Source organism: Caretta caretta, chromosome 7, assembly GCF_965140235.1.
Source record: "Caretta caretta isolate rCarCar2 chromosome 7, rCarCar1.hap1, whole genome shotgun sequence".
In the NCBI taxonomy this organism is placed as follows: Eukaryota; Metazoa; Chordata; order Testudines; family Cheloniidae; genus Caretta; species Caretta caretta.
This window is the reverse complement of record NC_134212.1, coordinates 21,466,176-21,491,049: the sequence shown is the minus strand read 5'-3', so window position 1 is coordinate 21,491,049 and position 24,874 is coordinate 21,466,176. Positions and strand designations below refer to the sequence as shown.

At 46.3% G+C, this 24,874-nt stretch overlaps 1 protein-coding gene across 4 annotated transcripts in view; it reads right to left on the bottom strand.

Annotated features, from left to right (window-relative positions):
- Positions 1-233: 233 nt before the first annotated feature.
- Positions 234-24,874, bottom strand: part of SLC41A3 (solute carrier family 41 member 3) — a 36,212-nt gene continuing 11,571 nt past the window's right edge. For 3 of the 4 annotated variants that reach the window (XM_048859526.2, XM_075130299.1, XM_048859527.2), the window contains 9 exons: positions 19,450-19,557; positions 17,873-17,944; positions 17,426-17,570; positions 13,621-13,767; positions 10,028-10,172; positions 9,494-9,573; positions 6,395-6,529; positions 5,242-5,390; positions 234-3,560 (listed from right to left, as the gene is read on the bottom strand). In XM_048859526.2, coding sequence (XP_048715483.2) covers positions 3,375-3,560; positions 5,242-5,390; positions 6,395-6,529; positions 9,494-9,573; positions 10,028-10,172; positions 13,621-13,767; positions 17,426-17,570; positions 17,873-17,944; positions 19,450-19,557 — 1,167 coding nt within the window. In that variant the 3' untranslated portion in view covers positions 234-3,374. The remainder of the gene's footprint in view (positions 3,561-5,241; positions 5,391-6,394; positions 6,530-9,493; positions 9,574-10,027; positions 10,173-13,620; positions 13,768-17,425; positions 17,571-17,872; positions 17,945-19,449; positions 19,558-24,874) is intronic. The other variant, XM_075130298.1, reaches the window with a different exon arrangement.

Here is a 24,874-nt window from a genome sequence, read left to right as displayed (position 1 = left end):
GTTACCATATAACACCCATTGTTTCATGTTCTCTGTGTATATAAAATCTCCCCACTACATTTTCTACTGTATGCATCCGATGAAGTGAGCTGTAGCTCACGAAAGCTTATGCTCGAATAAATTTGTTAGTCTCTAAGGTGCCAAAAGTACTCCTTTTCTTTTCTTGTTATAGAAGCTCTTTTGAAATAAGGTCTGAAATATATATATATACACACACACAGAGAGAAAACAGGTTTAGAAGACAAATAAATGTCCCTTTAATCCGCACTTTAAAAAGCCCCTTGTACAGAAACCATTTTCTCCTGTTCTCAGCGATTCTCAAACTTCATCGCACGGCAATCCCCTTCTGACAATAAAAATTACTAAATGACCCCAGGTGGGGGCGTGGAGGAGCAGAGCCAGAACCAGAGCCCTGCTGCCCCGGGCTGAAGCCCTTGGGTTTCGGCTTCAGCCCTGGGCCCCAGTGAATCTAATGCTGGCCCTGGCGACTCCATTAAAATGGGGTCACAACCCACTTTGGGGTCCTGATCAAGAGTGTGAGAACCACTGTGTTATATCATATCTCTGGAGGATAGAAAAGAAACACCAATAGAGCAACAGAATTATTTTGCTGCTTGGCCAAACAGCAAAAGTTTCAGTATGGCCAGACCTCGGACCTTAGCGAACAGCCCCTGTCAGTGCTATTTATGCCCCAGGCATATTGGCCTCAGCCTCAGAGACGCAACTGGGATTGTCAAACTGTCCTACACAAAAACACATCAGTCAAAAGGTGTAGCATTTGCTTGACAATCATGCCTGTTTAAATAGGACACAGCTGGGACTGATTACATGTTCCAGCCCAAGGACACTGTCAATATTTACAACCAGAAAAAGCTGGTCATTAAGAAATATTGTTTATTAGAAAAAAAATTAGAAGTGTGAATTATTGCTTTAAGTTCTAAGAGCGACCATGTATCAGTTACTGGGAATCATAAATCAGGAAAGTGACTGGCCCAGTCACTAGGGGTAAAATTCAACCCCGTGCAGAAGGCCAGCACCAAATAAGTCCTCAACATGGGTGCATTGGGCTTGTGCTGGCCCTTTGCACCAGTGTGAATTTCCCCAGGTGACTATCTGTAGGGAAAACTGCTGTAGGGGCAGATGATGGGAGCAACCACCTATTTAGTGCTCCTCTTAAAATAGGGAAAGATTTATTATGAGGCTCCCACCTGTAGGTTCCTTTTTGTCCCTGCTGGACTGTGCTAACACACTAGGAAGAGGCTTGCCTAAGTTGCTCAGATCCCCACCCTAGTAGGGAAGATAGCAAAGACAAGGGAGTCCTTAGAAAATCGGCACAGGAAGTTTGCCCTGCTGCTGCCCATTCTGTTCCTGGTCTGTGGTGGGAGGACTTTGTTCTGTAGAGGCTCTCAAGCCAGCATCACAGTCACTTCTTAAAAAATTGGTTACAGTCTTGAGATCTGCAAACTCCTAGACTGCACGGCGCCCCCTTCCCTACACATCTGTAATTGCTCATGACAACGATGTTTCAGTTTGAATGAAAGTAACCCGTCTTCCTGTCTACGCTGCTGCAATTACCACACATCCGCTCATGGTTGAAACTGAATTGTGCTGACTTCACACAGGCAGCAGATGGTTAGTAACGCATAAAGGGCCATGATTAGAGGACAATGGGATGTGAATGCTGAAATGCAGCCATCCGGGAAGCTAACGTTCCATTCAGCCAGGGCTGCAGCACTTACCGTTGTGAACGAAAAAGGGTCACCGGAGCTATGTTTTCAAACTGAACAGGGCCTCAAGCAGTACCGCAGAGCTGAACAGCCCAGGATTTTAGGGGTGTTCACAAGCTAAACTGGGATCTGAATATTGCAAATACTTTCTTCATAATGGTCTGTCATAGGAAGATCCAGACAGCACTAAGGCTGGGATGTGCAACAGGGCCTAACAGAGTTAGGCACCCAAATCTGTTCATATTCAATGGAGCTGGTTGCCTAATTCTCATAAGCTCCTTTGAAAAATCTCAGTCTAAAACTTTAGCATGCTCAAAAGCCAGATCACAAGTTTGGCTTAAAGACTGAATCAAACCCTACTGAAACTCAGTTTGCAATCTCTCCAGCTGCTGCATCTATTACATGTCTCACAAAGCACCTAGGCACTTCTGAAAATCTCCTTGGCTGCCTACCTACATCTTTGGGTGTCTATATCTCTTTAAAAATCTGGCCCCACATATTTGCCTAAGGTGACAGAGGAAGGCTGTAGCAGAGTAAGGAACTGAACTGTGGTTTTTAGTCTCACAAGCTAGTGCCCTCAACCACTGTTCCCCGCTTCCTCTCTTAGGGCTGGGGAACACCACCAACCAAAGACTTCTACAGAAATCAACAAGCATCAACAGTGTGACCTAATGGAGGCTTTTAGAATAGGTTGGACAAACACTTGCCAGGACTGGTCTAGGTTTACTTAGTCCTGCCTCAGCATGGGGGGCTGGCCTGGAGGGCTTCTAAAGGTCCCACCCTGTCCTACATTTCTATGCTAAATGGTATTTTTTTGAAGGGGTGGCTGGATTATGTATCCTAGCTGAAATATGGCCCAAGCTGTGCAGGTCTAGGTGTTAGTGATCTAACAGTTCCTTAGTACAGTGCCAATACCAGCGATTAGCAACATCAAAATAATGGCAATCCCACCCCCACCACTACGAAATGGTTTACATTTTATTTGTGTTTCCATAAACCATAAAAACTACTGAACAGATGTTCCTTAAGTTGCAATCCAATGGGGAACATGCTCTTTGAGACCCTGAATACAGAAGTTATGGAGAGAGAAGTTTAAGGCCTTTATTGATTCTTGCTCCCAGGGATGTGCTGGGGAGGAAGAGGGGCAAGAAAATATTACTTGAGCTCTAACTGCTGATCAGAGACATTGCAACATCCTCATCTAGGATCTGATCCAAAGACTAACTGAAGACAATAGAAAGTCTCCCATTGACTTCAGTGGGGAGTGAATTAGTCTCCTACTTACCAGGTGGTTACATTCATACATTTTTAAGCCAATCAAAATGCAGATTTGCCAAGATATGACCTGTGTTCCTTAACCCCTGGTTTTATAGATGCACACATAGACAGAGTACACTGTTTTAAGATGGCTAGGTCACATTCAAAGCTGGATAAATCCAGACAGATGCTGCTTCTTTTGATCTAAATTAGACAGCTGTAAGGCACTGCAGTGGTCAGTAGGGGTGGGCAAGGATAGCAGACCCGTTCAGTTTAAAGACTTAGTCTTAGAAGTAGTCTCTAACGACCTTGTTGGACCATGTTAAAGCACCATACTGAATGACTTGCTTGGTGGAGCAGCAATGGACCAACGCTGCAGCAGATGTCCGGTTAGTTTCGCAGTTTCATCTCAGTCCCATTGACGAGCCAAACCAAGCGGAAGCAAAGTGCCAGGAATCCCGTGCCCAGGAGGTCGCCCAGGGCAGTGAGGTAGGGGATGGAGAAGTTGTCTGGATCCAGGGCCCTCCTCCACACCAGTCGCACAATTAGATCAGCCATGTAGAGCAGGATTCCCACCTGTCCAGAGAGAAGACAGACCCAGCGGTCAGCGAGTGACAGGCATGCAGCTGGGATATGGTACCTATTGCTAGAATACACTGTCATTATGATGGAGGGATGGAGTTCCTGCTGCCAATGAAGTCAATGGGAGACGTAAGTGTGAGCAGGATTGGGCCTAAAAAATGTAGGGAAAAACAATGGGCCAGCCCACAAAAGGTAACTTCTGTAGGCAGAGGTTTTATGCTTCTCTTTTACGTTAGCGATTCGGGTCTTGTCTACCTCGTTTTTCCTGGCAGTCTCCCTGGTACCAACTGGAGATCTAGTAGGTTTTTATCACATCAAAGATACCAAGCAAGTGAACCCTGAGTCACTGAAAAGAGAAGTGATTTTTATCTAGACTATTTAAAAATCTTTGTGGTTTTATTTGTTTTTCATTCACATTTACCTCAAGATCCCGATAACCAGCTGTAGGAAAAGCTTTTGTTAAAGATTAAAGACTGCCTTTTTAATTCAATTAAATATTGAGAGAGTTCTCCCACTCCGTATCTCTAGGTCCTCCAAGGGACATCTCAGCATATCAGGGACCACAAGATTGCGCATTTCTAAAGGGAATAAACCAAGCAGAAAAAATAGCAAGCACAACTCTCCTCCCCCTGCATCATTTCTTAGTCTTCATAGATTATAATGCAATTAAAAAGAGCACACGCCTAGTGTTTCCTTCACTACTAGGTCCCCTAGAAATCAGCTGTGATGTTGCTGAGATTCCATTACCGGTGCTGTAATTTATTGCATGTATTTTCATATTTGGCTCCGACTGTGGGAGTGGTTTTGCCATGGTGGATATGCAGAATAGCAAGTTTTTTTTTTTTTTAAAACAACTTCAACTGTGGTGTCGGGGTTGTGTGTCATATAATCACAGGCAGAGGATGGCAAAGCCGAGCCAATTGTTTACACGTGCAAAGAATTCACACATGCTGCAAGCCTGATTTTAAAGGGAAGCAAAAGGAGGACCACAATCTTTTACCCTGCAAGTTAATGAACTTGTAGAATGACTCATTTAAAAGGGCAAATGAACCAGGAGAATCAGTGAGTTTAAGTGACAGCGACGTGTCTGCGAGTAGGACGATGGAGTGTGTGGATGGGGAAGGCAGAACAGTGAAAGGATAAAGGGGCAAAGGCAGAACAGATCGAACTGGCGGTCTGAGGTCTATGTATGGCTGTTATTTTCGAATGCGGGATCTCTCGCCATCTCAGGCCTCTTGGTGCTTGGTTTTCTCCTTGCTGAATGTGGCTCTGACTCACAGAGTCCAGTTCCCCTAGCCCAAAGACTTCCACTTTGGCATGTGAAATCCGCCTTGCAGAATTATCATGGAAATTTACCAGTCTAGCACAAAATCTGCTCACTTGCCTTTGGCTGTGATGACCAGCAATAACGGGGGAGAGGGGGAACAAACAAACTACACATAGTTATTTGCCCACTAAATATATTACTGCTGCAGTGGGACAAAGAGAACTACAAGAGCCTGTACAATGCACCCAGCATCTGGAACAGGGATGCTCCTGCCACTAATAATTCCTGGGATTATGGCGACTGGGTGAGGATGGCAGTGTGGAGCAACTGGGACTAAGGGACAGTGATTGGGATTTTCATTGCTGGCTGATAGATTCACCCTCAGCTCAGCTGGGCTCTTTTTATTACCTGCAGCAAAGCAGCAGTCAGATAAAACATCACAAAAGTGACGGTGATGGCTGTGTGCCCGCCCTGCAGCAGGCGAATGGTGTACAGGAATACCAGGTGTCCGGGGATAACCAGCAGGAACAGGACGCGGGCTGACTTGGAATTCACCCCTGGAGAGAACACATGTATTAAAATGAACCAGAGCAGTTACTGCTTGAGGGGGAAAGAAGCATGAAGCTGTACATCTTTCAGTGACCACAGACACATTTGTAGATGTTAAATACCATTGCCAGGAGAGTAGGAGAGAGACATGGACTGTTGACAACTCATTTCTGAAGGATACTCAGTTCCTTAATATAACATTAGGTATCGTGAGTAACTATCTAGTTGTTTCATCCACCCCTCTGGATCCCACTTCTCACACCATATAAAGTATTTCTGGGACTGCCCCCAGCAGCTTTTTCTGGCATTAACCTCATAATAAAACCATGTTCTACATACATACTCAGCTCCCTGATTCTCTCCTGATCCTCTTGCTTAACTTCCCACAGCTGTTCCATTCAGCTATCCTACGCAGCTCCGGTCCCCACTCAGCTCCTACCATGAATCACCGTGATCCACTTTCCTAGCTCTGACTCTGCCCTATCGTCAGCGCACAGACTTCCAACGGAAAAGCAACATGAGCCAGTCATCTAAAAGTAACAGACCAGATTCGGATTTTGCTTGTGTCAGTGTAACTCCATTGCCTTGATCAGAGCTACTCCTGATTTTCCCAGCATGAGTGAGATCAGAATCGGCCCCACTACGTGCTTCAGTCCGCTTCTAATTCATGCACTGGGGCATCTAGGACGGTCCCAGTTACAATGGGCGACTCGCCCTGAGCGTGAATTTGAAGTTTCTTTTCAAATGATTTGTTGCCAGCGACAGATACTCTGGAGGCCAGTGTTCCCTGTCCATCCACGGAGCAAGTACAGCACAGCTAGTAGGAACAAGCTTCCCCCAACCTGCCCTTTGCCAAGGCACCTCAATCCTGCCCTGGAGGTTCCCCCTCTCAGGAAGGAAGAGGAGTGCAATCTCCGCAACCCATGCGGTCCTTAACCAGCCAGGGTGACAAAGGGCGCTCTCGTTGGGATGATGGGTTTCGCGATGTGCACACCTGGGGTTCATTGTCTACCTGACGTGAAGAACGTCGTGCATGGATTGGGCCAGTTCTGCCTCATCTTGTAGGGCAGGACTCCAGGCATGCTCCAGAAGTGCAGGAATGTGGAGATGCGGCTGGCTTGGATGGCTACCAGATTCCCACCAACACCTGCAAGTGCAAAATACAACAATCCCATAAGCCTCTCTCCTAGTGGTAGCAAGTAGCCACATACAATGCATTGGTCTCTAGGGACTCAGCAGAAGGTTGGCCAACCTGTATCTGCTCAGATGCGCAGTGGGCATGGTGGTTAAGAAGAGATCAACCCAAACCCATGTGTCATTGTGGTGCTGTTTTATTCACATGCTAGGAACAGTCACAAAAATCACAGGAAGAGGAACGTTCGGATGAATGTCTCTTTTTGGTGGTTTTATATAAAACATTCTCCCCTGGACCTTCTGCTTGCTGTGACAAGTCAAATGTTGCATGATCTCCAGCTGGCATGAACTGATCTCTGGGAAACATCTGGTGCAAACAGCCGGTGCAAAGGCAGCTGCTGCTCTCAGTTCTGCTTCTCGGAGGGACTCAGCTAGAGAGACTTTATTATTTAAATCACAAGTGAAACAGACCATGATCATCCTGTTCATTTGGAAGCACCTGACACATTTACTAAGTGAGAAAGAATCAGATGAGAATGAATCAGCCCTAACCATGTTGGTTAATTAAAAGGCAATTAGTACCTTCCCAATTGTTTAATTCTGGCAAACATGAAATAGCTGCTACATTCTCCATTAGACCACTGACTATATTCTGGGCAGCAATCCTGCATTGCCTATGGGTCTGTATGTACCTGTGTGTGGCGGAGGGAATGGGATGCACTGGATAAAATAATAATGAGCTAAATCCTGCAGCTTTTACTTGTTTCTTTTCTCAGGCACTCTCTCTCTCTCTCTCTCTCTCTGTCACTGAAGGTGAAATCTGCCTGAGTGAAAACCGAGTAGTCTTCAGGACCTGATCCAAAAATAATATGACCTAAAGGGTGATATTTGCAAACTGACTCCCTGAAAGGGAACCCTCAAACTGTTCCTGGGCATCTTTGCCCATGCGAACAGGGAGTTGCACCAAAACAGGGGCATGCTTAATTCTGCAGATGATTTTGGGCCAATAAATGTTCTCTCTGATATCTAGCAATCTGTGAGAACTTTTATGAGCTCTGATCAATGGAATAGCTTTGATTTGATTTCCTAATGTAGCTTTTTGGCTGATAGCACTGGAAAAGGTTTGTCATAAAGGGTGTGTCTACACTCCAAAGTAAGATCAGAGTTAATAGAACCTGAGTTAGCAGACCTTGGGTTTGTTAATCTAGGGCTTGAACGTCTACACTCATTTGTAACCCCAGGTTAGGAATTGCTGAACCCTGGGTCCCAGCCTGGAGCTCCAAAATCTACCCTGCATTATGCAGCCTCGAGTCCAACCACCAATATCCCAGGCCTTGTCTACACTACATGGGAAAGCTGATCTAGCCTACACAATTTGAGTTACGTTAGTAGTGTAACTCAAGTCGACGTAGCTTACATCTACTTACCACGGGGTCCACACTACGCGATGTCGACTGGAGACGCTCTCCCATCGACTCCCCTTACTCTTCTCGTTCCAGTGGAGTACCGGAGTCGACGGGAGAGTGATCTGCCAAAAGGCGGCCACTCTAGCTCTTTGTGTAGTGTGGGAAAAGCTGATTGCCCACCAAACTTGACTGTCCAAAGTACAAAGAAAGTTGGCCCATGGGACTGTGGAATACTTTTGGTGGACTCCCAGAGCACAAGTCCAGTGGGGCAGCATCTGCACTGCAAAGCAACATGGTTTGAACCCTGGGTCCCAGCTTGACTCAGGCTTGGACCCTCCACCCCCATGAGGTCATGGGACCTGGGTCAGTGCGATTTGTGTGTAGTCAGAAGCAGGGTTAGGCTTGAGCCTAAATTCAAACCGTGGGCTTACATTGCAGGTAGACAGGTTTAGCAAGACATCTTGTGGGTATTAGAATCGCTGCAATTTAAAGAGCTGCTAGACGACAAAATGCTTTGCATATGGAACAACGCTGTAATTTCTTAATGAATGTTGGTTTCCTCTAGAATGAGCCTAACTTGCATTAAACATTATATCAGAAAAAAATCAATCCAAAAGCCCAGGCTGTTTCCACAGTTGGCTAATCTTGATCATCAATGTGTATCAGAAGCTTGAACTGATTGCACAGCTCAGACTGTTGATTTGGGATTGGAAGGAAAGGAGTTTTATTGTGATATTTTGCAGTGATTGAATGCTCATGAAACTCAGGGTATGTCCACAGTGCAATTAAAAACCCACAGCTGCCCCTGTGCTCGTGCGGCTCGGGCTAAAGGGCTGTTTAATTGCAGTGTAGACGTTTGGGCTAAGGCTGCAGCTCAAGCCTTGGGACCCTTCCACCTCACAGGGACCCAGAACCTGGACTCCAACCTGAGCCCAAATGTCTACACTGCAATTAAAGAGCCCCTTAGTTGAGCTCCAAGAGCCCAAATCAGCTGGCATCGTCAGTTGCAGGTGTCTAATTGTGGTGTAGACAGGCTAACAGCAGATGTAGTCAGCTGGGGTTATGCAGGCTTCCTCCCCACAGCTCTGCTCAGTCCTGACCTGCAGCTCACCCTGCTATTCCACTCCAGAGCCTCTCCCGATCTGAGGATACGTCTACACTGGAATCAGAGGTACAACTGCAGCTCAGTTTGGCATACTCACACGAGTTTTCACCTAGCTAGCATGGCTCAAAATAGCAGTGATTCGCAGAGACCGCAGAGCAAGCTAGGAGCATGAGCAGATACCTAGGGTTCTGGGCTTGTACAGCCCATGCCACTGCGTCTTCACTGCTATTTTTAGCCACACTAGCTAGATTACAGCTAGTCTGGGTATATCTATACAAGCTGTAATCACACCTCTGACTGCACGGCAGACGTAACCTGAAAGTGCCAATTGTTCTGCAATGTGTGATGTGGATAAAGCAAAAACCAGACGAGACCATCAGTCTCAGTTTCTTTGGTAACATAAGCTGGCAAGTGAACCCAGCCCTCTGGAGGTGAAAGGACAAAAACATAAGCCCCCTCAACCTACCATTAATCACAGGTGTAAAAACTGCCATGCCTTCGAAGTTTGGGTCAGTTACAGTTTTGTCCAAGATCAGCCCACCAATGCTGTTAAAAATGACACAAAATAAAAGCTTATTACCTATCATCTGTTACCAGGCGCAGAATACAGAGACTGAGACAAGGACTAACTGTTCTTTTTGTTCTGTGTTAGTACAGCACCTAACACAATGGGGTCTTGATCCGCGACTGGGGTTTCTAAGTGCTACCACAACACCAATAATAATGACAGCTATACAGGTTGTATTTGACTATGCAGCAGATGTGTTTGTTTTATGGAACACACTGATCCATCAAAGCGCCTCTAACGATGACAGGTCCTGAGACCAGAGAATTTAAAACCATGTCACTATAAATCATCACTGGAATCTCAGACAGGCAGAATATTTTTTTTTGGGGGGGGGGCACTGTCCTGGACCTTCAGTTAGGCTGACTGTTATTCCCTGAAAGAGAAAAAGATGTTCGCAGGGTGTGGAGTGAGAAGGGTGGTTCCTAGGTTTACCTGCTGATGCTCATTGCAACAATCACCGGCTGCCATCCAGACTTCAGGACCTCAGCAATAGATGGACTTTGCTTGGCAATAGCAACCCAAAGAGGAATCATGATAACAAACACAGCGCAGATCAAAGGCGAAAGGTATTTCACATCTGGCATGGAAAAGAAATTCAAAGTTAAATGCGATTTACATGCCTCCAACTGCATAAGAGTGTAAAATCTGACTGGACACCACCATTACATTCCTGACTGACTGAAAGAAAGGAAGCACTGCTTGGGACTGAAGTCTTCATGTTGCAAGATATAAATCACATCATCCAGGATATTTTTTTCCCCCCACAGTCCATAATTCACCTCCGAAACTCACCGGCACAGGAAAGTACAAAGGCCAAGAGATTAGGAGGATTCAAATCAAGTTAGATAGATATGAATCACGACGTCCACACCATTTCATTAGACTGGATAGAAATGTATATGGGATATAAACCCTTTTATTTCAGGGATAAGTCAACCACTAACTCGCTGGGGCTAAGAAGAATGTTTTCCTGTGGGCAACTTATGCCATAAATAGACATGAGGGGGCATCTCACCCCTTCCTCTGAACCATCTGGCACTGGCTGTTGCTGATGCCAGGGCAGCAGACTAGATGGACAACTGCTGTTTTCTGATGCTCCATACATCAGACAGCTGAGGGGCAGGATTTTTACTTGCTGGTTTACGTTCATTTCTTTAGCTACATTTCCCTTTGGCAGCAGCATAACCTTGAAACGACCTTCAGAAGCCAATGGCTCTTAAAAAATGCTGCCCTACAAGAAAACAAACATGACTCAGCACCAGAAACATCTTCAAGAGATGGGGATTGTGCCAGGCCTTTTGAGATACTAATAATTTGTCTATAGGGCTTCTCCATCTGCTCTCTGTATTAAGTCCAAAGCTGGGCATGGTAAAACATAGGTTTTGCAGGTATTCCAATATATAACGCAAGCTTGATACATTTCTAACCTAAGGTCCTGACAATATGTTTGGGAAAATGCATGTAAGACACGATTAACTTTCTTAGGCCACGTCGACACTACCCGCCGGATCGGCGGGTGGTGATCGATCTATCGGGGATTGATTTATCGCGTCTAGTGTAGACGCGATAAATCGATCCTCGATCGCTCTGCTGTAGACTCCAGAACTCCACCAGGGCGAGAGGTGGAAGCGGAGTCGACGGGGGGAGCGGCGGCCGTCGATCCCGCACCGCGAGGACGCGAAGTAAGTGATTCTACGTCGATCTAAGATACGTCAACTTCAGCTACGCTATTCTCGTAGCTGAAGTGGCGTATCTTAGATTGATCCCCCCCATAGTGTAGACCAGGCCTTAGAATAGTATCTTATCATTATGAAAGCTTTTTTACACAGGGAGGTACTTATCATAGTGCACTTCACCCACCACTGAAATGCAGCCTCTTCTGGGGTGCAAATGGCAGCTGTTTAACAGTGCATAGCACCCCCTCAAGCCAGCTAGGACAGGAAGCAAAGACGCACGATGGGACATCCAACCGAGTCAGATGCCAAGTATCCCCTTGCTCTTTTGGGCATTTGGCAATTAGCTTAATTTTAAACCCCACACATACAGGATGTTCACATCTATCACATACGATCCAAGGCCCACTGTAATCAATGGAAAGATTCCCTTTAGAATCTGTATGTCAGGCCTTTGGACCCAGTTCTGTCACCCTTACTCAGGAGTAGTATCTTACTAAGCAAGCAGTCCATTGATTATTACTTGTTGAGTGAAATACTATTCAGCGCGAGGAAGGGTGGTGTAATCAGCCCCGAAGTATTTAGAACTGGAAGGAGACATGTTGATTTTAAAAGATTATAAAACACTGTACTGGAACGAGAGCATTATACCTCCAGGGGAAAATGTAACTTTCAAAGGCATGTAACATTCTGGGCCTTCCATGACTCAGTGTCCTTAAGGGAATATACTTCTCTGATCAAGGCAGGGTCACACACCCTATCCCACTTCCCTCTCACCTCCACTGAAATACAGAAGAGTTTGGAAACCTGGGAATTATGAAAACCCACCAATTGGGTGATGTCACACTAGTGACTGACACAACGTAACCAATCCTCTGCCAGAGCACTGCTGAATAAAACTCCAGCAGAATTTATGCCCTCTCCAGCCAGACTACTCAACTGCAATGATAGCCCCCTAAATTCACGGCTGCTCATTACTGTATTTGTACACTAGGGTATATGTTATCATCTTACTCCAGAATGCAGTCCCGGAGAGAGATTACTGGACGTGGAGATGCAGAAGGCCAAGCCAGTTTTGTGTAGGTAGATGGCATGGCATCTTGGGGAACTGCACACTGAATAAATACATTTCTGAAGCATAGGAGAACTAGAATGAAAGGACTATTGGACCTCCCCCAGCCTCTTTCTCTCTGGGATATGGATTCAATTGTTCTCCTATTTGTAGGCATGTGGAATAAGTTATTGGAATAGGAAAAAGCTGTCTCTCTCACCATTTCTGCTCTCAGTTTTCAGTGAAACTTTGGGTTTAATTGTTACAAACTTTTCATTTTTTAAAAACATCCTCAACAGACGTTGTTTAAAAAAAACAACCCAGCCCTGAACCTTTTCTCTTTCTAGGTCAGGCCCATGGTACTTTGCTTAGCTATTTTCAAACATCAATTAAAGCATAAATCACATTTCTCCCCAGTTCCAAAAATGTACTGTGCATTTTCCAGGCTCATATAGGAGAAGCAGTTCACGTGCCAAGGTTTTTAGCCCATTTGTCACCTCTAGGATTATGGCTACACAGCAAAGAAACACCTGTGGCTGGCCCAGGCCAGCTGACTCAGGCATTCAGGGCTCGGGCTGCGGGGCCATTTCATTGCTGTGTAGACTCCCTCCCACCTTGCAGGGTCCTAGAGCCTGAGCCCAGACGTCTACAAAGCAGTGAAACAGCCACGCAGCTCGAGCCTCGAGAGCCCGAGTCGGATGGCACGGATCAGCCGCGGGTGTCTAGCTGCTGTGTAGACATACCCTCAGAGCATGGTTAACACAGCAGTCACAGCACCGGCCTAAAGAGGGTCTCTTAGGAGAATATATTCTCTCCCCCATTCCAAGATGATGATAATGCTTTGTGCTCCCAGAGGACCGGAGACATCAGCTAAGCCTCACAATAGCCTTATGAGGTGGGGAGCATTATTCCCATTTACATGTGGGGGTGCAAAGGCAAAGAGAGCATAAGTGACTCGGCCAGTGTTGCAGTGAGTTAGTGACAGATGCAAGACTAGAACCGAGGTGTCCTGAATCCCAGTCTTCTGCTCTAACCACTGGACAACATTATTTCCATTCCACTGAATGGTCCCAAAACCCTTACAATAGACCGGACAGTCATAGGACTTACCTACAAAGCCTTTTCCATCTCTATCTCCCACCTCCACAGCCCTACAAGACCACTCCCTGTTGTAATGCTGTGTCCAGTCTAGCTTCAACATTTCCAGGACTGTGGATGCTTCCCTTCCACAACTGAACAGCTCTCCCTAGCAGGAGGCTTCCCCGACAGCTGAGCCGCAGAGACTCTGCTATGTACCTTACCTATGTATTTAAAGAGGGTGCTGCTGATTCCTGCTAGCAGAGAAAGGGTTATCAAATCTCCAAGGCTCGCTGCTATAGGAGTGGCGACGTTGTCTGGGTTTATCCCCACCTTCCTCGCACCGATGATCACACCGATCATCACTAGACCTAGAGAAGACACAGACCAGGGGTTCAGACACAGAGGATGATGCTGTTTTTTGTGTTGGCACCATTGCTCCACACTGTGCCAATGGCTGCCCTGGTTCCGGGATGGCCCATGGTGGCTTAAAGTTGCCTTTGCCCATCACTTGGTGCAGCATCCAAGTGGAGTTTGGTCACACTCAGGAAATGGGCCCAGTGTTCTCACTGTACTGAAGAACATGGCTCTGCCACGGGCCCATACACAACAAAGCAAACACCACGGCTCAGTGCAGAAAGCACTGAATGGCCCAAATGTAGATGCTTTCATCCCTGCCAGATAGTCTCTACTGGCCTGAAGTGGGACCAGGAACAAAGCACATTCATAGCTATGCACACAGTGCGTACTCAAGACCAGGCAGAAGTAGCAGGGGACTAGAGAGGTGCCATTCTCTGGGGTCACATCTAGATTCCACAGCCCAAAGGCATTTTCCAGAACAGCATTCAGTATTATTCAGTTTTTTTACTTGCTTTTGAATTCTTAAGTGGCATGGGGCTGCCACTGCAGGTCACAAACCAGCTCCACGTCCCCAGCATAAGGGTCTTGGCTGGGCATCCGTTTCCCCCAGCGATCCCTGGCTGCCAGAACAGCTGCTTGGGGACCACAGCTCTCTGGGCTGCTCTAATTTACAATGTGGCCTGGAGGCTGGACAGCTTCAGGATCAAGGGGGTATAAAAGTAGCTTCTAGCCACGTACACCCCCCCATCCTGAGGTGGGCTAAGCAAAATTCAGCTGCAGGTCAGGATCTGGGGCACAGTCTCCTGCTGGTTGGTGAGGATGGAATTTTGGCTTATTAATAGAAACCCCAAAGGCCAGGTGAGAGTCAGACTCTGAGAACAAGAGAGCGTCCTGCTACAGCAGTGCAAACCAGAACAGAGCGCAGCAAAATGTCACAGCAGCAGCAACAGTTCATTTTTGGGAAAATGAGACCTTGGCAGAGATCAGACAAAACTCTTATCTGTGGGCAAGTCAACTGACAGACACGTTTATCAGCCTGACTTGAGTGTTTTGTGACTGTTCAGGGCAGTAGCTGATCTCCAGCCTCCAAAACAAGCCCAGATCCAATGTCCTTCGAGCCTCCCATGGCATTCTGTCCTCTGCCACTGCCCCGAGGCACCCTGCTGACCACCGTTGGCATGGCATGGGGGACGCAGGCCAGGAAAGGAGAACACTCTCTGGCTCAGAAACCTGTGTCTGCTCACAAAGGCCTGCGAGTGCTGAATCTCCATGTGTGCCTGGAACATACTCCATTCTTCCGAACACCACACCTCCAGACAACAGCTCTCACACATGCACACACTAGCCCCTCCCCTCTAACACGTGCACACAATGCACCCCCAAAACACCTTCCCCCCATGACACAAATCACCTGGCTCCCTTCGATGCACAAACACGACCTGCTTCCTTAACTACACATGTCCACACAACAGCAACTTGTCACCGTAGCTAGGAAAGACCTTAACATTAGCTGAATGTGTGTCAGCAAAGTCCTTCCTTTTTACATCCAGTCAATTCTTTGGAGGAACAGAGGTTAACCTCACAGCTTTTATTTTTATAAACTTCTGAGAAGTTGTCTAGTGCTCCTCATCACACGCACCTCTGTTGTTCTTGGACTCTGGCCTAGGAACATCTGTACGCTCTGACTTATCCTCTTTTTCTTAGACGACGCCATGTGTGCAAGGCTACTGCATAGGGTTGCCGATTTTAGCTGGATGTATTCCTGAAGGTTTCGTCATATGACAATCTTTAATTAAAGATTAAGCTTTAATTCCTGGAGACTCCAGGACAATCCTGGAGGGTTGGGCAACCCGAGATACACAACACATTGCTGCCCACTCAGTCACTAATAAGGATGTCATGCTGCTCTCTTGTGGCAGATGTGTGAATTCCTACTTTTCCCTTTAACCAGACCCTCCTTATAATGACATCATTGTGGAACGGCCTGCCAAGAACTCAGCTCTGATTATCTTCATTTCACAGAGAGGGCCATGCAGATAGAGAAATGAAGTGATTTGTCCAAGTTCAAAAAGTGAATCTGTAGCCAGGAACAGAACTCAAGAGTGCTGACTCCCATCCCCATGCTTTAAACACTCGATCATACTAATCTACCATTGACCTTCCGTGAGGAAAGGGACAGCTTTGACAGCCATTTCCCATCCCTTATCAAAAGCATACCATATTTCCCTAGATCGACATGCTCTTAGAGAGAAGTGTGTGTGTGTGAGAGATGCTGTAAAAGAGCAGTGCGTGTATGCATGAAGTACCCTTTATACTTCACAAAAAGAAAAGGAGTACTTGTGGCACCTTAGAGACTAACCAATTTATTTGAGCATAAGCTTTCGTGAGCTACAGCTCACTTCATTGGATGCTTCAGATAACCCAGGGCATTTTGCAGTGTGGTACCAATTTACTGCACGTCCTGGCAGCACGGTGATTACAACACCCACTCTGCACTTAGTCGTCACTCACACTCAGCCCTGAGTGTTACAGGCAGTCTTACTGCAAGATGGAGCACCCAAAGCTTTTGGATGGCACTTATGTGTGTTAATCAGTGAACTGCATTTACTGGCTGGCTGGAACACTGGGCTTTGGATCTGCTCAAAGATCTTCCCTGGGGTCTTCAAAATGATATATGATTGGCCACCAGGGAGAAACAGGAAGGGACTCCTCTGAAGAATGGTGCTTTTAACATAGAGCACCCCTTGCTGCTGCCCTGCAGTAGGAATGAGCCCCAGCCCTAACTGGTCTGAAGAAAATCCCAGTGGGGGAGGAGTGTCTGAACTTTCAGAGCACTGGGAACACACTGAATTTCTTTTCTGTCTTTAAAACAAAAATGTGTGTGAGAGTTTAGAGCGGATGGATGGCGCCAGCTGTTTGAGGACTGGCACGGGGGGCAGAGCAAATGAATGGCCCACCCTTTGGGTATGAGAGAGGCCACAGAACCCAGAAATCAACAGATCATGGGACAAAAATGAACGAAAAGGGACGGGGGTGCAGGACACAGACACAAAACAAAGGAATTTAAAGGGACATGGAGCGGAGGAGAGCAGACAACACCCGCAGCTCAAAGAAGGCATTCAAGGAGTCAGTAGACACCACCCATGAGAATTCTGTGCAGATGTGTGTGCATGAATGAGGAACCCAAAAAAGGCCCCAAAGTCACAGCGAACCCCCACATCCAACATTCTTCTCTTGGACTGATGGATGGCACCACCTTGGCTAGTGCCAGGAGGAGGCTGATGAGGTGGTTTCTGGACTTTCCCTGGAGACTGAAGTCTTCTCTTCACAGAAAAGGTACAGCATGGATGAAGCAGGGCAAGCTCACCCCATCACATCTTGTCTCCTAACTAGGGGTGCGAGGGGAGCTCTCACTCTATGGTGCATTCAGTCCTTGGCCTCCCTAGGTGTCAGTTTGTGGTGGTGATTTTAATAATCCAGTAATATTTTGGGATTTGGCTGCCTGTCCACTGGAAGTTCCACCAAGACCCCAAAATCGTTTCATGTCAGCTACTGAACAGTGTCCCAGATGGGAAAAGAGCAAACAGTCCATGGAGAGCAGATGTGCATGGAAAGGGTGGTTTCTCACTGGCCCAAATTACCGGGTGTGGTGGGGTTAACGAGACTCACCTAGGGAGAGCGCAGCTATGAATGCTGTAGTCACACTGCTCGCACAGAGCACTGCAGCCTGATTCAGCTCCACGTGCCCCTTTGAGATCGCTCCCAGGATGACAGCGGCTATGGCAGCCAGCAGCCCCACTACAGTGGCCTGTACCTGTTGGGCAAAAATCAGCTGGTAGGCAGAGTTCCATGTGGGGTCCGTGACCCTGAACACATACACAGGAGCCTGTGATCCCCTTCATCACCACCAGCATGGCACTAATAAGACATGGGGATCATTCCACCCCACATTCAGGAAACTGCACCCCAGAAAGCCAAACTCCAGCTGAATTCCTCTAAGAGAAAATCCCAATTCCATCCAAACACTCACTATAGAATGTAACGAGACGGAACAGCCTGAGAGGGCAGTTTAGCAAAAGAAAGGAGCCTTTTCCAGCTCCAGCTGGAGCCGCTTACCTGAATCAGGGCTAAATTGCAGGTGGCCATTTTCCACTGTTCCTGGGTATCATCCATCTGTCCAGTGTTAGCCTGGAAATCAAGAGAGAACGTGAAAGGCACGTGAAAGAAAACGTGAAAGAGAACGTGAAAGAACTCCTGTGGCACTGGCAGCAAGAGGGTTTCACTTGGACCCTCTAGGAGAGAGTAAGTGAACGTCAGCATGATGAAAGATGCTAGCCAGTGTCCCCAGTCTTCCTCACTTCCCCCTCTCTCATTAATGAGTATCCCCCTGCCCTAGCCTCTGAAGGGCACCAGAGTTCAGCTCTGGTCTCTTGCAGGTGGGGTAGGATATCAGCAGACACGCTGGGCCAGACTTTCAAAGGCAGGTACCTGAGCTGTGTGCACTGTGTCTGCAGGAGCTGATCCCACGTGTGAGCACCCACCTAGTGCCAACATCCCAGTGCAACCTCTGCAGGTGCTACAGACGAGTGTGCAAATTCCAGGCTCGCAGCTCAGGTGCCTGCTTGTTAAAATGCTGACGTACAGCATCAGGAGCTCAGTGCTGCCGAGAGACGGAAATATGCTCAGAAGAGTCACATGGTTTAGTCACTTCTGCCAGATACAGGAGGCTGACTGTGGCCTTTGACAGAGCCCATAACCACCTGGGCCCATCTCTACTGGTGCTGCTGATGGAAACTACTGGGGTGATTGTGCTGTGCAAACTGAAGGGAAACGACACAATAAAAAAACAACGCAGCCTTCTTCCCACAAGGGAAAAAAATACCCTTCAGAATAAGGAAGAAGCAGGCTATAGATGACAAATAGTATCTTCCTTTTTCAGGCTACTCAGATTCCAGTCCAACCCACTGTCAGACTCAGCAGAGAAAACCTGTCACCTCGTGCACAGAGCACAGCTGAACTGTTTGTTACTATTTATTCTTTACAAGCAGTTTTGTGGCCTGGCCTGTCTCAGGGGCAGACCTGCAGTAGGGGCATCCCACAAACCAACAAAAGGACTCCTAAAGGACAGATCATGCTGCTGCCAGAGGGGCTAGATCATGCCATAAGTTGCCGAAGCTACTAACGGTCCCAAGAAGTCTTGTGGGGACTTAGGGACATCCACATGCTGGTCTGCTGGGACAGCTCACTGCCAGGGATGGGAAGGAAAGTGTCAGTACCCATAACGGTCAGTGGCCATAAGGGGAGACATCTCAGTAGTGCAGCCCACAGCTCAGCACTGGTAGCCACTGTGCGTACAACCAATGTTCTCTTTGGTCTCTCTCAATTTTTGCAACACCCTCCACCACCGGCAACTGGACACATATGGATGAATCATCCTTTAAGAGGCGACCAGCTGCAGAATCGGGATGAACCTTTTTTAACACTCCCCCCGCCTGAAACACCTTGTTTCAGCTTAGCAGGGAAGGGGATGGGGTCTCTGATTCACACACACACACACAGAAGAGGATGGGGTCTTTGTTTCTCTCTCTCGGTCACACACACACACGTGCGCGCATGTGTGAAAGTAGGACCTGTTGGTCAAAGGATTCCTTCCTGTTCAAACCCCGCACTTCCCCCAAAGCTTTTACACTTACAGCAGTAGAGAGTCTGGACGCCAGGGTCATTTCAAGGTTACCCTTCAAGCCAACCAGGGCAGGAACCAGGATAAAAACTTCTGTAATTGTCCGAAACACATCCCAGTGCTAAAAAGGAAGGCAACATGAAGAACGTCAACCTCATCTAATGCCATTTTGCCTAGATATGTGTTCTCCTTCCCTGGCTCATTTCCTGTCCTAAAACATAAGGCATGCACTGTGAACAACTGGTGTGCTCCACCTCAGAGGCAGCTGTAATCTGATGGTGCGTGAAACAATTTTTGAGTTTACAAAGTGTTCTCTGATCTCTTGGGCAGATAGGTACTACACAAATAAGAGATATTATTAATGACTATTATTATCCAGAGTCACAACAGTCAAGACAAAGAGATTTTGAACAGGGTATAAAAAATACTTGTGCTTTAGGGCTTAAGACAATCTCTATCTATTAGGAATTAGGATGAGACCTTCCTGGAAGCATCTTCCCACTCTGCGTTTCTGGATACTGAACTGGATGGACTGCAGGTCTAAACCAGTATGGCAATCCCCATATTCCGATGATTGCTTTGGAGTTGAGTTACATGAAGCTGATGTTTCAAACTGTGACATTCTATACGATCTGAAATCTCAAGTACAGTAGACCCTCAGAGTTACTAACACCAGAATTTCGAACAAACCAGTCAACCACACACCTCATTTGTAACCAAAAGTATGCAATCAGGTAGTAGCAGAGACAAAAAAAGAAAAGAAAAGAAGAAGCAGATACAGTACTCTGTTAAATATAAAGTACTAAAAAAATAAAGGGAAAGCAGTATTTTTCTTCTGCATAGTAAAGTTTCAAAGCTGTATTAAGTCAATATTCAGTTGTAAACTTTTAAAAGAACAACCAGAATGTTTTGTTCAGAGTTACGAACAACCCCCATTTCCGAGGTGTTCATAACTCTGAAATTCTACTGTGGCTTCAGTGACTAATGCAGAAATAATGTGCAACTTATTTGAATATACCTTTAAAGATAATGTCTGGCCATGCACTGAACTACTGTATGTTCAGGAGGTTAACAGATAGTCATGCTGCAGCCAGAGGAGATCCTCTTGGAGAGGAGTGACACACCAGACAAGCTTATCAGAAGGTTCTGAAGTCTGCAGAGCTATTCTGAAACTGATCCAAGTGCTGCAACAAGACCCCTTGTCAATTACTGTGGGAAATCTGATTCTGGGACAAACTGAGGTGGACTATCAAAGTTCCTCCTAATGTCGCTTCCAGTTTCATTGTTGCCCAATGGAGCCAGTTAGGAATACAAGGATCAAATTCAGCCCTGGTGTAAGTGGATGGATCTCCCACTGACACCATTGTCCAGAGGTCAGTGGCCTGGCATCTCAGCAGACTTTAATCCAGCTGAAGACACTGGGATCTGCAGGCAGTCAGCACCTTTGAAAATCAGGCCACAAATAGACCTAATTTAATAAACACCCACTGCAAGTGAGGAAGGTGGTGGGCAAAACATCTCTTCTGAGCCTCCTGTAGTGATGACCTGGAAAAATAAGCTACGGGATGTTAAGAGCTAACATGAGTGGGGAAGGCGTACTAGTCATACTACCTGAAAGTCTTTAACTTTTGTTTGATTTTGTCAACACCTAACTCAAACACCTGAAATACATTTGGGGTAGAAAAAAAGAAAAGACATATTTGTTAAAGATTCAAACACCCTTCTTTAATTAAGGGGTAAGAAAGCTTCCCTCCAGTACACATTTGATCCTTCCAGTGAGTCTTCCAGAAAAAAAAGGAAAGACCAGACTTGATCTTCTTCCTGTAAAGAACAGGCATAACTTTACCTCCTGCCACCCCACCTCCCCCAAGCTTGCAGGTTTTATACATAAAAAGAAGCCAAAAAAGGACAGAAACACAAGTGTTTAATTTCTTTTGCAGGCCAACTTTAAGGATCATGGTTTGTCATACCAATATGCATCCGATGAAGTGAGCTGTAGCTCACGAAAGCTTATGCTCAAATAAATTTGTTAGTCTCCAAGATGCCACAAGTACTCCTTTTCTTTTTGCGAATATGTTTTTGAGTTTCTATTGTATTCTTCAGATTCCTGCATGGATCCTGCAGGCTTCAAGCCAAAGTAGGCTAAGTTAATGGAGTGCCTTGTATGATTCGCAATGCTTCGCTTTACATATTGTATCTTTTATATGAATTACTTTGTGGGTCCATGGACAATTAATTAAAAATGAAAAAAAAAGTAAAAAAACCCACAATATTCAGATCACTTCATTTTCCCCCCATTAGAGAGTCTCATTAGTAACATGCCAGGAATCCAAAGGCAGTATTAATTATTATAATTTGTACTGCAATAGTGCCTGGAGCCCCATACTGGACTAGCCCCCCTTGTGCAAACTGCTGTATAAACTGAACAAAAAGAGTTTACAATCTGAACTGAATGAAACACAAAGATTGAAACCAGTTAACACAGAACAGTGATTTTCAACCTGTGGTCTGCAGACACCTGGGCATCCACAGACTATGTCTAAGATTTCCAAAGGGGTCTGCACCTCCACTTGAAATTTTTTAGGGATCCGCAAATGAAAAAAATATTGAAAACCAGTGATATAGAGGAACAGTCCTCAGAGACGACAGCTTCCCAGGTGGAATACTCCAGCTAGATTCTGTGGCATTTCATAGGCGTACAGGACCAAAAGCAGGGCGGGGGCCTTTCACATCTGCACTGGGGTCAGAGCAAAACTGAAGTGAGCTGGCCTGTGCTGTCGGAGAAGCTCAGGGCTGGAATACTGGGTGTCGCGGCAGCTCAGTACTGAGCTGCATTAGCAGAGCAGGATTGGGCAATCGGTCTGGAGCAACAGATGGGTGCAGCAGGTCAGGACTGCAGCCCAAGTGTGTGTGTGTGTGTTTGGGAGGGAGCAGGGGAGATGCCTGAATAAAGACTTCAGGACTGAGTCTAAGAATAGTAACATTTTCATGATTCCTCCAACACCAAGTGAAGTGAAAACAGGTTTAGGAGGAACGTGAACATCCCCCTGCAGTATCGCAAGCCTACACTGTGTTAATGTCACAAAATTAGGAAGCGAAACTCACGAGAAACCCAAAATAAAACTGACCTCCCTCATTTCACTGTCCAAACTAATCCAAGCAGAAAAAGTTAAACATAATACATTGCATAAAGCAAATAATTTTATAAAAATCCCTGTCAGTGCTAACAATCTCATGTGCTACTAGCAACCAACGGTGAAGAATACTTCATGCATACGGCTATAATGTGGACAGTGTCTCACTGAGGATGAAAGAGAAGCTTTATTCCTGAATGTTCATGCTTGAAATGTAATCCTCCTGGATCAAATTTGATTCCTCACATTAATGTAACACAGTGGCCAGATACCAACCTGTAGTCTGCAAGGCTGGTGCCTCTCTAGCAGTGCAAAGCAGTCTGGAAGCCGGTTCAACATGTTGGCTGCAAATTCCTGTGGGGTAGGTGGAAGTGTCTAGCCAGAGCAGTTCTAAGCCATACTCCGCCCCCAGCGCAGGGAGCAAATCATGGCCATGACTAGAGCACTGAGCCATTCTGGTTATCCCCAGAGGGAGGAACAGACTCTGAGGGGCTGCTACCAGTCAGGGCATCCTAGAGTAGCCTTGAGGCTACTCACTGGGGATGCATAAAGCTGATTTACAACCACCTTCACAGCCCCTCTAGTTGTGTCAAGCCCAGCTGAAGATTTGGGCCTCAATAGAAATTCTGTTTAAATTAAAGTACAAATAGATTAATTTGCATATATCTCAGATTGTGCTATCATTTAGCATTTGGAACCTATCACTGTGCCAGCTTCAGCCCTGAAATAGGCGGGTGCACAATTCCAGGAAATTTACAATGGGGTGACAGAGTACAGAACAGGTTTCATTGACTCTTCTCAGCTCAAATTTGAAATTGACTGTATAGTTCATTTCTCCCTTGCCTACACTTTTTAATTCCTCTGTCCCTCTGCTATTATTTAGCTGGTAACTTGGTAAAGCAAATGGGATGCAGTTAAAAAAAGAAGTTGATTTACTGTATTTTTTTGCTGCTGCATTAGCCTCTGATTTGGGAGCTGTTCATTTGACTGTATCTGCTTTTCTAGAGTCGCAAAAGGCCCACAGGAATGCATCTAGCCACTTCCTCTCCCCAGCTTGTTATCGCCATGGATCAGCTGATGCTCAGAAGAAACAGTGTGGCCTCTCTCCCTGGCTAAGCTTGCAAATTGGAATAAAGGAGTTATCTCGAAGAGCAGCCAAAAATAGAGAGCATAGCTTGGTGCACTTCCCACCTCCATGCCTTCTGTAGGAAGCCATGTAAATGGGAAAGTGCTTGCAGCCACAATACGGAGGCATTTACTTTCCACCTGCCTTCCTTCTTCCCCTCACTCATTCACAGCTTGCAAAATATTGGTAGTGAAATCCTGACTCCACTGAAATCAGTGGCAAGACTCTCTGGGTACGTCTACATAGCAAGTAGCGGCCCGTAACATCGAGTCTCAGAGTTCGGGTCTACAGACTTGGGCTCATGCTATGGCACTCAAAGTAGCGGCGTACATGGTCAGGCACGGGCTCAGATGCCAAGGGAGGGGGTAGACTTCAGAGCCTGAACTCCAGTCTCAGCCGCAATGTCTACACAGCTGTTTTTAGCTAAATAGCATTAGATGAGGCTCTGAGACTTGCTGCCATGAGCCACCACTTGCTGTGTGGACATACCCTGAGTGTTGCAATGTTAAGCAACTGCTTGTGGCCCTGTGCTTTTGGGAGTTCCATGCAGACTTCTATTCCATGGAGTGGAGTGGCAACTCACCTCTCAATCTTTTGGCAGTAGGACTAGAGAAGGAGGCACATGCCTCTACATGCCCCTTTCCAGCAAGGTAGGGCCCTGAAAATTATATATAGCCAGTCCGAGCTTCCAGCACAGTGCCACTCTGCTGCTGTTTGGCAAAACAAGAGCAGTGTAAGTAAACTCATGTACACTCACTACACAGCATTCACTTCCATTATCAAGGTGGTACTTGTTTCTGTGTGTTCACATCTCTCTAACAAGGGTAAATAAGGGGATGCTGGAAAGCACTTTGTTGCAGTAACTGGAAATCCTTTAAAACAGATTTCTCAGTGTCAGACCAGCTCCTGCTAAAGGGCGGGGCACAGAGTCAGTTACGAGAGCTAGAAAGGGCCTCTGGGGTCGGTGAATCTCAATGTTACCAATTCTCACAATTTCATGTCAAGTCTTGTGGTATTTTCCTTAAGTCCACAGCTCTTGGGGTCACATGAATACATCAAAATCTCAGCCTGTTTTAAAAGGATGTAAATTTCTAGTCCTCATTGTTGTGGAGAAAAGTTAGAAAACATTAATCTTACTGGCTCAAAGACCAGAACACAAATAAAAAGCGCCCCAAATA